The 15,706-nt window shown below is 54.2% G+C and overlaps 4 protein-coding genes across 4 annotated transcripts; all 4 read left to right on the top strand.

Annotated features, from left to right (window-relative positions):
* Positions 1–275: 275 nt before the first annotated feature.
* Positions 276–2,661, top strand: A1O7_02161 (uncharacterized protein; the record flags this gene model as incomplete). The annotated part of the gene is made up of 3 exons (XM_007756196.1): positions 276–1,208; positions 1,257–2,564; positions 2,614–2,661. The coding sequence occupies 3 exons, from the start codon at positions 276–278 to the stop codon at positions 2,659–2,661; spliced, it is 2,289 nt and encodes a 762-aa protein (XP_007754386.1).
* A 1,026-nt stretch (positions 2,662–3,687) lies between these two features.
* Positions 3,688–5,179, top strand: A1O7_02160 (uncharacterized protein; the record flags this gene model as incomplete). Its single annotated transcript, XM_007756195.1, has 2 exons — positions 3,688–3,789; positions 3,839–5,179. The coding sequence occupies 2 exons, from the start codon at positions 3,688–3,690 to the stop codon at positions 5,177–5,179; spliced, it is 1,443 nt and encodes a 480-aa protein (XP_007754385.1).
* A 5,639-nt stretch (positions 5,180–10,818) lies between these two features.
* On the top strand, positions 10,819–11,937 carry A1O7_02159 (uncharacterized protein; the record flags this gene model as incomplete). Its single annotated transcript, XM_007756194.1, has 1 exon — positions 10,819–11,937. One exon carries the CDS (start codon positions 10,819–10,821, stop codon positions 11,935–11,937), a length of 1,119 nt encoding a protein of 372 aa, XP_007754384.1.
* Positions 11,938–13,504: 1,567 nt separating this feature from the next.
* Positions 13,505–15,210, top strand: A1O7_02158 (uncharacterized protein; the record flags this gene model as incomplete). Its single annotated transcript, XM_007756193.1, has 3 exons — positions 13,505–13,725; positions 13,778–14,471; positions 14,536–15,210. 3 exons carry the CDS (start codon positions 13,505–13,507, stop codon positions 15,208–15,210), a joined length of 1,590 nt encoding a protein of 529 aa, XP_007754383.1.
* Positions 15,211–15,706: the final 496 nt, after the last annotated feature.

The raw sequence follows: 15,706 nt of genomic DNA, 5'->3' as shown, positions 1-15,706 counted from the left end.
GTCAGGTATTCACATGTGGTGATGCCGGGACTCGGTTGTACACTTTGAAAAACATCACAACATCAAGGTGTGTATCTCACATTGATCCCAGATCGAATGGGTCTATGGTGATAATGACATACTGACTCGGGCCTGCAGTCAATCTCTGACTTGAAAAATCAGGGATTCTCCCTCTTCGAGCCCCCACCACCGAACCGAGATTGTCGAAACACGAACCTCGAATCCACCCCCAGCAACATCTTGTGCTGAGGCACAACTGATAGAAAATCTGAAAAATGGCTGCTTTGGTGCAGACGCTGCCTCCTCAAACTACAACGGTCTCAATGCTAGGGCGGCCCTCTTCCTCAGGGGGCTATTCTTCACAAGCATCGCACAGCCAGATGAGGAACCACCAGCAGCCGACTCGATATAACATGCCAGCAACTGGTTATAGGGGCATGCCCGCCAGTGGGCCCATCGCTCCTCCTTATGCCTTCACATCTACACCGCAATTGCCCAATACCATCAACACTCGTCCTCTCGCACTCAACTCGGGTAGATCCATCTCGTCCCCCAAAGCTCCTCACCCAGGTGCTTCCCCTTCCTCACAACCTACCTCACCCGCTGGCCTTCCACGGATCGATGCTGGAAATCGTCTGTCGCTGGGTCTGCCTATCATAACCTCTGAGCCCTTGATGCCGCCACCTCAATCAAATCTCAATTCAGCCAAACCATCTCCTGATCGTTATCGACGAACTGTTCGAAGGAGCGAAGGGGAAATCGGTCTGAACCGAGCTGCTGGGGGATCCGCTCCGCCGTCAGGCTCTGGCATGGCTGCAGTTGGCTCACTCTACAATCATCCTCTTCAGTCAAACAGCACACCTTCGCTAAGTTCGAGTTCTCAACAATCACACCGAAGTTCTACGTACGGCAATCCGGTGCAAAATAAGAAACCCAGTGCAGACGACCTCCAGTTAGCCCGGCCGCAGCCACCTGAGTTGGCTGCAAGATATCGAAGACGCAGTTTTGGCAGCATTCAAACAGCAGGTTTGAACCACTCAACTGATCCGCAAGAAACGGCTTCGCCTCATCCTAACACGTTCCTTGATTCGGCACAAACGGCCCCACCTTCTACAACGCCTGTTCAACGACCGAATCACCATAGACAAACCTCGAGCTCTGACAGCATCAATTCGTCGAAGTCGAATCGATCGTCGAGGCCTGGATCTGTGAGTATCTTCCCACAATACAGTTCACCTGTTTCTGACCATTTTTAGGCTCAGTCCCCAGCGGCCGGTAGCCCGGTGTCCTCTCCAAAACAAGAACCAAGACTTGCGGCCCCTTCCCGACCTGGAGATTCCAGCATCCGCCAGCCTTCCCCCCTATCAAGACCAATGAACATGACAAGCGACAACACCGATGACAATCGCCCAATACCTCCTACCACTCTACCCCCGCCGGCGATGTCCACAACCAGCTTGGCTGCCGAACAGCTCGCGGCTGTCAGCAAGAAGGATGCCAAGAAATCGAAATCGAAGTTACGTAGGGCCTTCTCATTCGGCAGTGCGGCAGAGCTTAGGAAAGCAACTGCGCAACACAACCTCGAGAAGAGTGTGGCCAACAGGGACTCGGCCACCACCTCCAAGAGGCATTCAAAATATGAAGATGAGCTGGAGCCCGAACAAGCTCGTATTGCAGAGAAGCAAGAGGCCGCAGGGTTGGGCGAGAGCATCTACTCAGGCCAAGGCAACTTCTTTACTGGCTCAACTGACAATCTATCGATATCCTCAACGGCTTCTTCAGCCTCGGTGATGCTCCGTAAGATGGGCAAAGGGGTGAAGAAAGGAACTCGATCTCTTGTCGGTCTGTTCCGGCCCAAGTCGGTGGTCGGCGTGCCCGCAGCTGATGCTCCAATCAACCAAGCGAGCTTAGCTCAGGTGTCTATGGTTACTGTCGAGGCCGAAAGAGAAAATGTCAATGTCAACGTCAATCCTCGTGACCAACCAGGAGGTGGGACAGGATTCCCCAAGCTGGAGCAAAATTCAGTCGACACAAAGCTCTCGTTTGAAAGCGGCACTGTATCGAGTGATACACGCTCGCGACCCAGCATTGTTGGCACGGAAAAAGAGCGTGCCGATGTGCTTGCTGCCGTTAAGAAAGGAATCCTCAAGCGGACAGATTCCAATCAGCCATCCCCGAAGGCGAAACCCTACGACTTCAAGGTCCCAGATTTCAACCTGCCACAGATCCCGCATATCAACGACTCGCCTAGATCGAGTGCGCCCAGCACTCCTGCTGACGAACCTCCTCGGTCCGGACATCGTCGGACTGACTCTATTACAATCCAAGAGAGTAATGACCCTGATGACTACTTCACTGTGGATAGATTTGGCAGCCTAGACTCGAAGAATACCCCCGAGACACCCCAGACCCTGATGCGCAACATATCATTCAGCCCACGGATTCAATTCCACGACACTTGGCCCAGTGGAGAATATGATCGCCGCGGCGAGATAGCAACGTGCAATCGATTGACTCCGATGCTCGCACAGCAGATCAAAGAGGAACTCAACACTTTCAAGATGGTAAGTAAATTTATTCTTGGAGACATACATTCTTTCTGACTGGTAATAGGAGATGGAGGTTCACGAGTCATCCAAGGTCTACACACACTTTTTCTAGTGCCACGGCAGAGTCGTCGGGCTTGGCAACTTCAAGCGTATGACTTCTTGACGTGGGTCACACCGTGGCAGAAGTGGTCAAAGATACGCGTTTACTGATAAACATTCACGAACTCTACGACCCTTGCAGCACATGCGCAGCAAAGCATTGTCCTTGTCGCTAGACACCAGCATGACATCGTTCGGCGGAGGCTCTTCTCAACCTCGAGGACCTATGTACATTTAAAAAAGCTTGTTGTTGCATAACATTTCAGTCATGAATTGGCTTTCAAGTAAGGTGTTCGGCGCATGGCAACAATCATCTGGAGGATGATTGTAGGGAGGCAATCAAAGAGCATACATGTTGATCTTGGCTTGGAGACTGGGGCCAGCAGAAGGATTTCAGCATTCGACTTGAATCCAGAATTTCTAATCGACGGCGACCCTCAGTTGGGAAGTTTGACCTGAGCAAGTCATTGGAGGGGCAATTCACGCAGGTGGTTCCTTAGTACTGGACTGGGTTGGATGTCATTTAGTCTGGCACCGGTAGAACTGCTGGAGCGGGAGGGCTTCTCCCATTTCCGACTTTTGGTGGAACACTGAGCAGGAAGCACGGACGCTGTCCTGCACCGTGTGGGAAATTAATTGATTCCTTTCCCCGAGTCCCCAAAGCCGTTCTGTGACTTGTTCGAACCCTGCAAGTCTCTCGCAAGGCTGCCACTTGAAAAGGAGGTCCTAGTCACTGCACCGAGTCCGGTTGCACTAGGCCACAATAGGGAAAGCGCCAGACTTTAGGCTTGGCGTCTCTATCGGGCTTGGCCTGCGACGTCAGTGAACGAGTCGACTTGCGCCAACTCATTCATAGAGTGCCCGCTGCTCTTCATCGCAACTTCACTCGCAATTGCAACCTCGACACCTATTTCAGACGACAAATATCGTGAGCCCGTCTTGCTCTAGCCCTATCCTCACTGATTCGAACCTCACTCTCCTTGCCCAGGACAGGGCACGTCCAAGAGCACACAAGCTCTCATTTCCGGCTCTCCCCACGATGAGCGGCTTCAGAGGGATTGTGAAGGAGGGGTGGCATCCTAAGGGTCGGGACGGAGGCAAGGAGTCTTGGAGAGGCGACTTTAAGGGCATCAATCAAGTGGTCAGTGGCTGACTGTCTCCCAATACAGAAATGCTGAAGTGCTGAGCAGGCCGGCTGGATGGGCAAGAAAGTAGATCCCCACAAGCAAGAAGACACTCACGTGTCCCGACCTCTGTCTAGTCTCAAAGACCCAGCTTCATTTGGGCCGCCTCCAAAGAATGTCAACTACCACGGTGGAGCTGCGCTGCCGAACGAGATCACGCCTCAAACTTCAGGATGGGGTGCTCCCTTGCGTCCGGATCAGATGTCAACCGTGAACACAGTAGCCAGCGGACCTACAGAGGAAGAGATCTCAGAGCAAAAGAGAAACGCTGGCCCTCCGTTGCCCTATAGGGCAGACCGAACAGGACTGAAGACAGATCATCTACCGCCGCCGCCTGTCCACCGCCACGTGGATAGAAGTCCCGACGCCGCGCAACCAGGACCGCTCAGACAGCAACCGAGGGTACCACCAAGGCTACCTTCTCGGCAGCCTACGTTTTCTACACCCACTCCTCCGCCCGTGGTTAACTCTCCCTCTCCGCCTGCGTACGACTCGGCCCCAGCTGCCATACCAGCGCAACCCAGTACAGGCTACGGGATTAATCAAGCTGCCGTCAATAGATTAGGACACTCAGGCGTCTCGGTCCCGGCCCTTGGTATTGGGTCTAACCAGCCCTCAAACCCCTGGCGCAACGAGCAGAGCCAAACAAATCAGCCCACTAGTCCGCCCACGAACGCCCAGCCGGCAACAAACCAGCTCTCCGAACTCCAGGCCCGCTTCGCTCGTATGGGCCCAGGTGCAAGCGCAAGCGCAAGCAGCTTAAAGACTGTGACCCCTCCTTTCGTTACTCCCGTCCAATCGCCCTCTCCTGTATCGGCGCCTGCCCCCGTTCAACCAAGCTACACTCAGCCGGTGCAACCACAACCACAAGACCATGGAACAACTTGGGCCGAAAAGCAGTCCGCGATGCGCACGGCCCAAAACGCGTACAAAGACCCATCCACAGTCTCCGCCGCAGACGCCACATCGGCTGTACGCACCGCAAACTCATTCCGTGAACGTCACAAGGACTCGATCGATGCTGCTGGCAATCGCGCCAACGAATGGAACAAGAAGTATAACGTCACCGGCCGATTGAACTCGTTTCTCGAGAAACATAGTTCCCCATCACCTACGTCAGAAAACGCGCCGAACGGAGGCAATGGAACTGCATACGTGGCGCAGCAGCCGATGCAAGCAAGCTCCGTCATACCTCCACCACAGAGTCCCGGGGTTGCGGCTTCGATATCTCGGAAACCGCCGCCTCCGCCGCCTCCGAAAAAGCCGGCTAATATGCATGGGAGTATTGGAGCAATGGGTGTAGCGCCGCCACCTGTGCCACTAGGTACGAAGCCAAGCTATTCGTGAAGTGATGGTATGAGGTATGGTATAGGTGGCTTGGCTCACCGAACGTCTGTTAACCGAGCATGGGATGGTTATATATGTGGATTGGGGGTGTTGCTATTAGGATGATGCCTACACTTCCCAAAGGTGGGGTGTAGTAGCGGCGTGATAGCCCATTGCGACCAGCGGATAGTTCTCGAACTAATCAATCGAAGTATCTCACTCCGAGGCTGGCTGCCCTCCAACAGGATGCAACCAGGCGTAAATCGAGAAAGAACATTGTAGATGAGCGAAGAGGACTAGAGCATCGTTTGATGCCACGTGAGGATTATTTATTGAGTTAGGTATCCCCTTGGAGCTTTTCACGCTGGAATACTGTCCCTCAGCGCCCTCTCACTCTGTCTGTCTCTCTTCTCAATTTCCCCCGATCTGTGCTGCCGTTGTGTCTCTCGCCTCGCCAGCCAGGCACGCGTGCTTACTTACCCAACCCAGGTGGAAGCCGCGAGCTGGAAGACCTGCGAGGTTGCCTCCGTGGTCTCATTGGACACCTCGGACGTCGAGACCGGGACCGTTTGAAGCGTTCGAGGCGTGGAAGAGTCGGTCCGGTGCCGTATATTGCACGGTCGCGCTAGCCATATACGGCGTCAGAGAGCGAACAGGTCATGGTCGGAGAGACAGCGTTTGAGGCGTACATGTCTGGGGTGTGTAGCCGTCGAACGGACCTGCGTGGATAGTAACGTAGACTTGGAGTCGGCCGTCCGGGGACAAAAGAACAGGGCTGCAGAAGCGAATGTGACGGCGATTATCTTGTTGGCATGCATTCCTCCGGGGAGCTGTCAGATTCGGGCGGTAGATCCTAGCTGGGCCGCGGCGAGCTGTTGCTAGGTTCACAGCTAATGAGATATGGTAATTAGGGAAAGTCAAGACGAGTCATGGCACGTCATGCCATGGCCAGTCTTGTCTTCGATCCTGAAGTAGGTGAGCACAAATGGGTTTGACTCACAGCCACCTAGGTGACAGCGGACAAATGCACTGGAATACCTGTACTTCCACGGTCTCTTGGACAGCATCATTGACGCTGGACTCGTCGCGGACGGTACGCCTGACTGGCGTGGTGCTCGTTTACAGTCTCCTCGCGGATAACATCGACGGTCAGACCCTGCTGCGAGATGGAATAGTTGAAGTCGGTGTACGAGGTGTCTGTGTCTCGATCGCACGTGTCGGAGCGGACGGTCCGGATAAGGACGCTCAGGCTGGGTTTCCGGGGAAGCCAACGTCCTGTTGCTTGGGGGAATGACTCGCCTGGCTAGGGCGACGCGCTCAAGGTGATCAACAGGAGTCTCAACGTAAAGTATCCCAGTCCATGGAGAGTGTACCGGGAAGACAACCTACGATAAGAAGTTAGAGCGTTGGTTCTAACGAGGTTCGTTTCTTCAGCGCAACAAACCCGGGACCTCCAACTTTGACGCCCCCGGAGCCAGAAGGGAGGCCCCTGATATGATGGCGGGAAGCCGGAGGGCTGGAGGAAACAGTATACAAAGTGTTATGGCCCTCGGACCTTGCGGGCAGAATGACAAAAGCTATGATGCCACCAAGGTGAATTCCCGACCGTGAACGAAACTCGGGAGAGCAAGAAAGCCAGCACGGTAGCGCCCTAGTGGAATATTAAGAGCATATATCTAGCAGGAGAGGCTGTAAACTCCGAGATTCGGGAAGTTTCATGCCTTGCTGGGCAATACACATGCACGCCATGTTTTGAGGCGTGGTGACCACAGGTTCTGATGTGGATCTCATCATCGATAATCGCACGAGGCAGCCGGTGTCCAAAAGTAGAGATCTGCTCGTCGACTTAGGCTTACCTTGATTCAAGAGGACGACCGCACACGCGCTGTGCGGTAGCTTGGAACCTAGACTCCACCGAAACAGCTTCTCGGCAATTAGGACTTCGTCTGGACAGCGTGACAGCTCAATTCAATACGAATTTGAAGCTGTCGCTATCGCTTGGGACTCAGGCAAGGTGGAGTCTCGGTGCGGACGGTGCTCGTTTTAAACAGTCGCCACATAGATGAGAGTTGAGGATAGGCTGAGGTCTTTCTCTGGTCCAAGGAAGCAAATCCACGACGGACCCCGATAAGGGACATCGAAGACGGCTACTACCCCTTTACCTATTATTACCTTCTCTCTTTGCATCTAGTTCAGAGAGGAAAGTGACGGCAGAGAACAGAAACTCGACACAGCATCTTGTGTCCTTGGCCAGTGACATGCCCACTAGATGGCGGTGGCGCAGTCAATGGGGCTCGGACAGCATTGTCGTGCGGAGGTCAGTGCCCGATCTTTCCCTGATAACTACTCTTAACCCGAATGACTTCAAGAGATGAAAGGTATTGGACCGCTGCAGTGGAATTGATTTAGTGAGCTCAAACTGGTGGATATAAAAGCAGTATAGCTGCCATCAGCTAGCTGCGTGGAAGGACAGAGAAGCGAAAACCAATATCAGGAGTGAGGGTACCAGTTGGTGTTTTGAAGTGAGGACCATGGCATGAGCGGAGGCGACTGGTCCTGTGCTCTATTTCCGTCCTGCTGAGATAGTCATATCAACCAAAGCCGATCATGCCATTCCACCAAATCTGGAGTATGTTGAGGGTGGTCGAGCCAAGGTGGCCTATGTTGGCTTGCTGCAAAAGATAGGGCGGCTGTTTTCCTGCACCAAATGGATTATTCGCGCGTCATCTGCCACTGTCAGTGGTAGGTATGTGAGCACTAACCTGTTGTAGCGGCCTTTGGCTTCGCCCGGGTTTTAGGTCAATCCTTCAAGCGCCCATCTATGTTGGTATTGCTCGAAATGCGCTGCAAATGGGTCCTCGGAACATCATTGTTACCTGGAAGCCCCATACCCTTCGACACCCGATGTTGACCAACATGTCAAACTAATGGACGGAACATCCGATGACAGATTCGTGATGACTATCCTTATGATGCCTTCGACCAAGGAATTGACGTCTTCAACATGGTGGGCTTAGCTCCGTACCGCCCCTTAATAGCACTGAACCTGGATGGGTTGCCGGCCATCGCTTTGACATAATCGAAGTGTGGCCGCAGTGCCACCTACTGCACATTCATGCGTAGAAGGATGGACGAGCCGGACTCGCTCGGGAGAAGACTTGTACCGAGTTCACCAGGTACGTACTCCCCACTTCGTTGACAGTATTGGCGACCTCCGCGCCATGTTCCATGGAATGGCTCTCGAATCCGTCGAGGGTACTCAATACCAGCGATGGCGCTCAAAGTCGGCCACACAGGAGCCTCGGACAGTTGACTTGTAAATGCGGGCATCTGATAAAACAACCCCGACATGTGTAGTCCGTAGGCTCTTCAATGTGACCAGCATGAGATTGAAAGGGCACTCCTTCGACCAATGGCGATAGTGGTAGAAATCACGTGTGGGTCAACGAGTTGGACGACCTGCCGTGGGAGCTGAAGCAAGGCTGAGGCTGTTCGCCAAACACTGGGCTCTCCGGCTCGGTTAGCCCTGAAGAAATGTTCGTTGCAGGGTGGCTGGTCCGCGTCCAAATGTCCCGTACGGAGTACTCCAATATCACAGGTCGTACCAGACTCCATGAATTAAGATTGGCACCTGGGGGTGAAAATGCAGTGCAACATAACGAGTATGTACTGTGTATCAATCGAGGTGCCATCTTTGCTTCCATCAAAACGGAGTATCTACCAGTATTCGTAACTCGTACGGTGTACGGAGTGCTCCGTACACCTGTGAGAATCCGCTAAGATCTCGCCGGGACCTTTTATCCGGGTTGCATGCAAGACCTGAAGATCCTTGGTTCAGAGAAGGGTCAGAGGACAACGAAAAGCGCAGGGCGTCTCCCGCAGGGTTTCGAGTCGGCGCCCGTTCGACACTAGCACCACCAGCAGTAAAATAAGGTACGTCATTGCTCGGCCCAATGCCCGACAGGGCCTTAGGCGGTGTATCAGCACGCCCATGGCAGGCCCTTTCATGAGTCGAAATGCTGAATTCGGTTAATACAGGAATAAAAGGTGGCAGGCGTTAGAAGTGATGATGAACGGTGTTGCAGCATGTCTCAGGCCGTTGAATCGGAGGTCGGCCAGTCGCAGCTTACAGGCTCCGTGTCATGTGACTTCCGTCCAATGAAGTACCTGCCACGTGCCGAAAGTGGAGTGAGCTGATCTTCAACGGGCAGCGGACAAGAAGATTTGACGCCATCTGCAGCTTTTAATAGATTCTGTTCCGGCACTTGGTTGCGTTTTGCGCCAGATGCGGCCGCCCATGCCCAAAAGGCTGGTGATGGCTGGCGCTGGGTGCATGTTGCAACTTTTGTCCAACGCGCAGGCATGCAGGCAGGCAAGTCAGTCCGATATTTCTTTTGCCTGAAGCCAGGTGCGATGTGTCTGAAGATGGCAGCGCACGGAGTTCCTGGCGGGCTGCTTGCGCAATTCATCTGGGACCTATGCTAGTGTATTTTGAGTCTTACTCTCATGTCCAATGTGAAGATCTTCACCTTCGGTTCACATCTCCTGTGGCGGGTTGAGCGGTCTTTGAGCGGCCACAGCGCGGTTTATAGCCAAGGCTGAAGGCTGCAGCTAGACACCACGAATTCATAGAGCCAAGAAGCAAGCAGCGACAGGCCTGATTCGGCTGTCGGGGCTGGGGCTGGAGTTGTGCGATAGGCGAGCTGCAGCAGGTTGCGAAGAAGAAAGAATGGTGAGGCCAAGTGGGAGCTGTGGGAAGCTGGCGTTCGGATGTCCGTTGGCCTTGAATGGGATGGCGGCTGCCAAGGTATGCTTTAGAGGCGCTAAATGTGAGAGAGTACTAGCTCGGTGACGCCAAAATCGCATCCACCAATCATAGATTCAGCAGCGACTGAGCCAAGGACCTCTAATGAGGTCTCGCGCCCAATGCGACACCCAGGAGATTCCTTGGTTCGCCGCACGTTCTTGTGTCTGGGCAGGAGGGCGACTTGCCAATCGAGGGCTTGACGCTTCATGCTCCGTGTCTCTCGCTCCTCGCTTGGTGCAGTTTAGTGCATGGTCAAGTACCTGCGTGCCTGCGTGCCTGCGTGCCTTGTCTTCGCTATTCCGCCTTGATGATCCTTCGGTCAGCCCCGTTAAGTAAAGCATCCTTCTTGCTGTTCTCTCTCGCCGCAACCAACAGTTTCTCACCCACTGCGCCTCGCTGATCCGGACCTCGTATCTCATCCTTCAGCGACACCCTTCAATTATAATCCTGCAACCCGCAGCATACCGTGACGCATCCTCTCCTGGCCCTTTTCCAAGCGGACGCTGAGCCCGTGAGCCTGAAAAAGGGTGCTTAGCCGGGCCACGCTGAGCCCGAACTGCTCGACTGTACCTCCGAACTCACTTTCGCTTGCCACGACTGGAGTCGGTCCGCTGACTTCGGAATCCTGGGGGCCTTGTCCTGCCACCCTTCCCTCCGAACCTTTGTTCCTTTACATGTCGTGGTCCTCGCCTCTCGCGGGGTCGACTTCACTCTGGATCTCCCAAACCTTCAACTGTTCCCGGCCCTGGGGCCTCGTGTAGCCCGTCGAGATCTGCAGTCTCCCTCACACTCGTTCGCACCTTCATTGACCCAATCGTTCAACCCGACATTCTCTCTAGATAACACGTTCAACATGCCTGAAGGCGCTGGCTTCACGGGAGCGACCCAGACGTTCAACACGGCGAGTCTGGGCGAGATTATGTCGTCCATGTCCAGCGAATTTGCCGAGTCCACTGGCGGTCGATTCAACACTGGCACGTCTGCCACTCCAGCTTCAACATCTGACTCCCCTGCGTCGACCTCAGCCGTCTCTGGTGATGCCGGCTCGTCACAACAGTCTTCTACGACCTTTGCTACCCTCGTATCCTCAACGCCAGGAGCTTCAGACACTGCAACCCCGAGTCTGAACAGTTACGCAACCAACACAGCGACCAACGCTGCAAGCAGTGCCACCGATGGGCCCGTCACAGTTTCGGAGAAATCCTCATGCACCAACCTTTCCTGCTCACCTGCACTCAAAGCAGCCGTTGCAGTACCCATCGTCGCTGCAGCCGTTGTGGCCGCACTCTTGTTCTTCTTTTGTGTCAGAAGGAGAAGGAAACGGGCCGGTGCAGAGGTGTCAGAGAAGAGACCGCCGAAAGCAGGAAAGAAGAAGTGGACCAGACATTTGCGAGCATTTTCCTTCGACGCGGAGTTGCTCATGGGCGGTCGCTTCTCCAGCTCGAACAGCCTTCGCAGCCGGGATCCCAGCGTCCTCAGCCGCTCAGGCACGGCTTCTCGTGGCAGCAATCACACTGCCGAACCAAGCTTGCACAGTATTGACGAAGTGGCTCCCCCCTATCGAGACGCTGTGACGCACGCCGTGCCCCCTAGCCCACAACGATCAATACCTGCCATTACCACCACCGCTGCCGACCCCATCCCTCGACCGTCTTCTACGGCCACAGCACCCCCTCCTTATCGATCGGTTGCTGCTGGCGCGTCACCGGAACCACCCAGCCCATCCACGGTCAGAAACCCATTCTCAGACTCAGCACCTGTCAGCCCGATCGAGGAGTCACCTTTCAATGACCCGCCGGAAGCGGGTGGGGCGTTGGCACCTACGTTGAGTCGTGGCTCATCCACGTATCGCAGTGTCATGACCGATGATGCTACACCGACTGCCTCGGAAGCTGGGAGCATCAGGGAAGCGATTGTTGGCAGACGGGTGTCAGTCAGGAATGCGGGGAGCACGAGCGGCGGAAGTAGCTAAGATCTTAGCGGACTTTTTCTTATGTATCCTAATCATGGCGCGGCGTTGAATCTGTGGAACCGAACTCCGTGAGTGATTGCTGGTTGGAATCTGCAAGGAGCCATGTTTGACTGGCACGTGGAACGAACGCAGCATGTCTTTTGAGATGTCCCATCCTACTGTACATGATCGAAGCCGATGGCAAAGAAGTAAAAGCTAGCATGATGAAAAATGGAAATGTCGACAACGATGCGATGTGAGTCGTCACTGTTTCATGTCTTTATATCATGGCGTTAAGCGCCTGGCTAGGTTATTCTGTCCTGGACGCTCTTGTCGTACAGCGCAAGAACTAGCCAGTGACTTGCCATGGTGCCTTGTATTCCCATCGATATCGAATCACGTCGTATACCAAGTCGCATCCAGCAAGAACCCAGCCGTGCGGCGGTGCACATGTGCAACAACCTAGCTTGCTGCAGCAGCAATGCGCAACGTCGCTCTTACGAACCATCACGAAGTTCGCCCGAATTAGAGGCAGCCCTCGTCTCGGTTCTCTGCAAGGCATGGACCATTACGAGAGGCGGAAGGCTGCGTCGACCAAGAGTCGCTCCTGTAACTTCACCCGCGCTTTATCTGAGCCGATCGCCTCCCTCTACAGAATAGAACGCGTCGGTTCCACGCCTCGGGTGCTTGCAGAGGCCATCACTTGCCAGTGCAACCTCACAGCTACAGAACGATTCACTTTTCAGAGCGCAACTGGAAACCTGCGAATAGCCTGCCGCCATTCGCTACATGGCCACTGGTGTCCTAAGACTCCAAGGGTCTTTGCATCAGAGCGAAGCTTCCTTGGCTTACATGGAAGCGAACGAAGAACGAAGAACCAAGCTTCCGTGCCGACTTCCATGTCCGCCGGTTCGACTTTCCTTCTGCTGCAACATGGCTTGCATATCTCCTGCCCATCTACAGCCCTTGTTCTCTTCGACATTCCATTCCAGATCCACAAAAGTCGACTCTCGCCCTGCTTCTCCAGGTCCTCGTACTCGTAGGCTCTCACACCCCCCACCGCCACTTATTGCCACACCCCGCCTGGGTGTCCGCCGTGGGGTCCCGGCTTCCATCAACACTGAAGTGCGAGGAATATCCGGAGACGAAGGGGCCACGAGATGGCTGAGATCGACACAGTTTCCACACCGATGCAGCTCCCAATTACCCGGTAGTGTCGTCATTGGCGCAACGGTATTTTCTGCGGGCACCTGTGGGCATCGTCGAGCAGCTGGACAACTGACTTCATCCACAATTTTGCAGGCGTCATGGAGACGATGGCAACTTTGGGGTGCTCTTCCAGCCTTTCTTAGTGGAATAATGCCGGAGTAACATACAGAACGCATGCAACGTGAGTTCCATGTGCTGGACATGTGGCCGTCGGTAGGAAACGCAGAAGGTGCTGCCCATCCTGACGTGACTGCTTCGTGATCTCTTAGTTTCCCGGCCACGTTAATACCCTCAACTTCACAGGAGAAATTGGACTACAATCCTGTTACTGTCCACTGTCTCTTAACAACCAGGACAGACGGCCGGATTCTTTCTTACGATGGCCACCCACGAAGTCCACCAGGACTACATCCATGACTCCGACCGGAGTTCATTGAATGGAGTCAAGCACGATCCCGCCGAATATGTCGAGGCCCCTGTGACCGTGGGGCGAGAGCCTCCTCCGTATGTCAAGTCGCTCAGTACAGAGGAGCGCCGGATCGCGGAGAGGGCGTTGGTACGAAAGATTGATTTCCGACTTATACCTACGATTATCCTCATGTACGTCCCGCATTGGTATCTGCTCTCGACAAGAAATTGACCGCCTCTGTAGGTATATTTTGAACTATCTTGATCGAAACAACATCGCGGCAGCCAGACTCGCTGGTCTCGAGGACGAGCTGAAGCTCCACGGCACCCAGTATCAGACAGCTGTCAGCATTCTCTTCGTCGGCTACCTGCTCATGCAAATTCCTTCCAACTTGTTCCTCAACAAAATCGGCAAACCTCGGCTTTACCTCCCCACCGCCATGATCGTCTGGGGCACCATATCCGCCGCCACTGCCGGCGTCGAATCTTTTGGCGGTCTTATTGCTGTTCGGTTCTGCCTAGGTTTCGTCGAAGCGGTGTACTTTCCTGGTTGTTTATATTTTTTAAGTTCTTGGTATACCAGAAAAGAACTGGGCTTCAGAACGGCAATGCTATATTCAGGGTCGCTCATTTCGGGTGCCTTCTCCGGTCTCATCGCGGCAGGCATCACTAAGAACATGGACGGGACCGCAGGTCTCCGAGCTTGGAGATGGCTCTTCATCATCGAGGGATGCGTTACCATTGTCATTGCTTTCGGCGCAATCTTCGTGTTGCCCAACTTTCCGAGAACCACCCCTTGGCTATCACACGAGGAGAAACAACTTGCTGTGTGGCGACTGGACGAAGATATCGGCGAAGACGACTGGGTGGACAGCAAGCAGCAGACTTTCTTCCACGGATTCAAGCTTGCGGTCAAGGACATCAAGATGTGGATCATGGTATGTCTCCACCTCTTATCCTCCCCTGTCTATTCCTACCGACGCTAACTCCCTTCCTGTCCAGATGCTCATGCTCTTCTGCATCGTGGCCTCTGGCTCTGTAACGAACTTCTTCCCCACCGTCGTTCAAACCCTCGGATACGGCGACATCGAGTCGCTCTTGCTCACGGCACCCCCCTACGTCCTCTGCGTCATCACCGCATTCCTGAACGCCTGGCATGCTGATCGTACTGGCGAACGCTATTTCCACGTCACTGTGCCTCTCTACGTCGCCATGGCGAGCTTCATCCTCGCAGCCGCCACCACCGCCACCGCACCAAGATATGTGGCCATGATGCTGATGGTTCCGGGCGTGTATACCGGCTATGTCGTGGCTCTGGGCTGGATCTCCAACACCATGCCCCGCCCGCCCGCGAAACGTGCGGCCGCCCTCGCCGCGATTAATGCGGTCAGCAACACCAGCTCCATCTACGCCAGTTATATGTTCCCCAAGAGCGATGGGCCGAGATACGTCTTGGCGATGAGTGTCTGCTCGGGCACGGCTTTCATCGCCATCTGCGCGGCGACGGTGCTGCGGTTGATCCTCGTGCGGCTGAACAAGAAGTTGGATCGAGGCGAGTGGGTTGAGGGAGCGATTAACAAGGGGGCGCGAGGCGCGGGGCATAAGCATGATCTCACCGTTCAAGAGGGAGCGATTCCGAGTGAAGCCGCTGCGAGGGGGTTCCGATTTTTGTTGTAAATTCCCGTGATGCGAGGCGATGTGGTGCGCGGGTGAAGTAGACATCCTCGCAAAGACTTTATAACGAATAAACATATATACGAGACGTATGTTCATCATGGACATCCTGCCGCTGTTCACCGTTGCAAACCACCAATTCCAGAACGGTCATACACACCCGGGGTTTGTCCCTTCCACAGTTTTGTGCGATGAAAAAATCGTACCTCAAACTCATAACATCGTGAGTTCATCCTAAGCCATGCAGGCAGATGAGGGGAATGTTGAGTATCAGGTTCCTACCCTACAGTGGACACAGCTTCGTGGGGTACTGTAGATGTTTCTGTCCAACACGGGTTCTTACAGGCACAATAACATGTAAGCTACAGTACAACACCACTAGCCATATGAGTATCGACCACGAATACTCCGTGCATGGGAGCGAGATGGGAGATAACAGGTATGGAGTACGTGGAGACACATGAGTGGTACCCAGAGACATAGGAAAAGTACACGGAGA

Source organism: Cladophialophora yegresii, assembly GCF_000585515.1.
Source record: "Cladophialophora yegresii CBS 114405 chromosome Unknown aczIN-supercont1.2, whole genome shotgun sequence".
Taxonomy (NCBI): Eukaryota; Fungi; Ascomycota; class Eurotiomycetes; order Chaetothyriales; family Herpotrichiellaceae; genus Cladophialophora; species Cladophialophora yegresii.
Note: the sequence above shows the minus strand (reverse complement) of the source record. Positions and strands in the feature narration are given on the sequence as shown.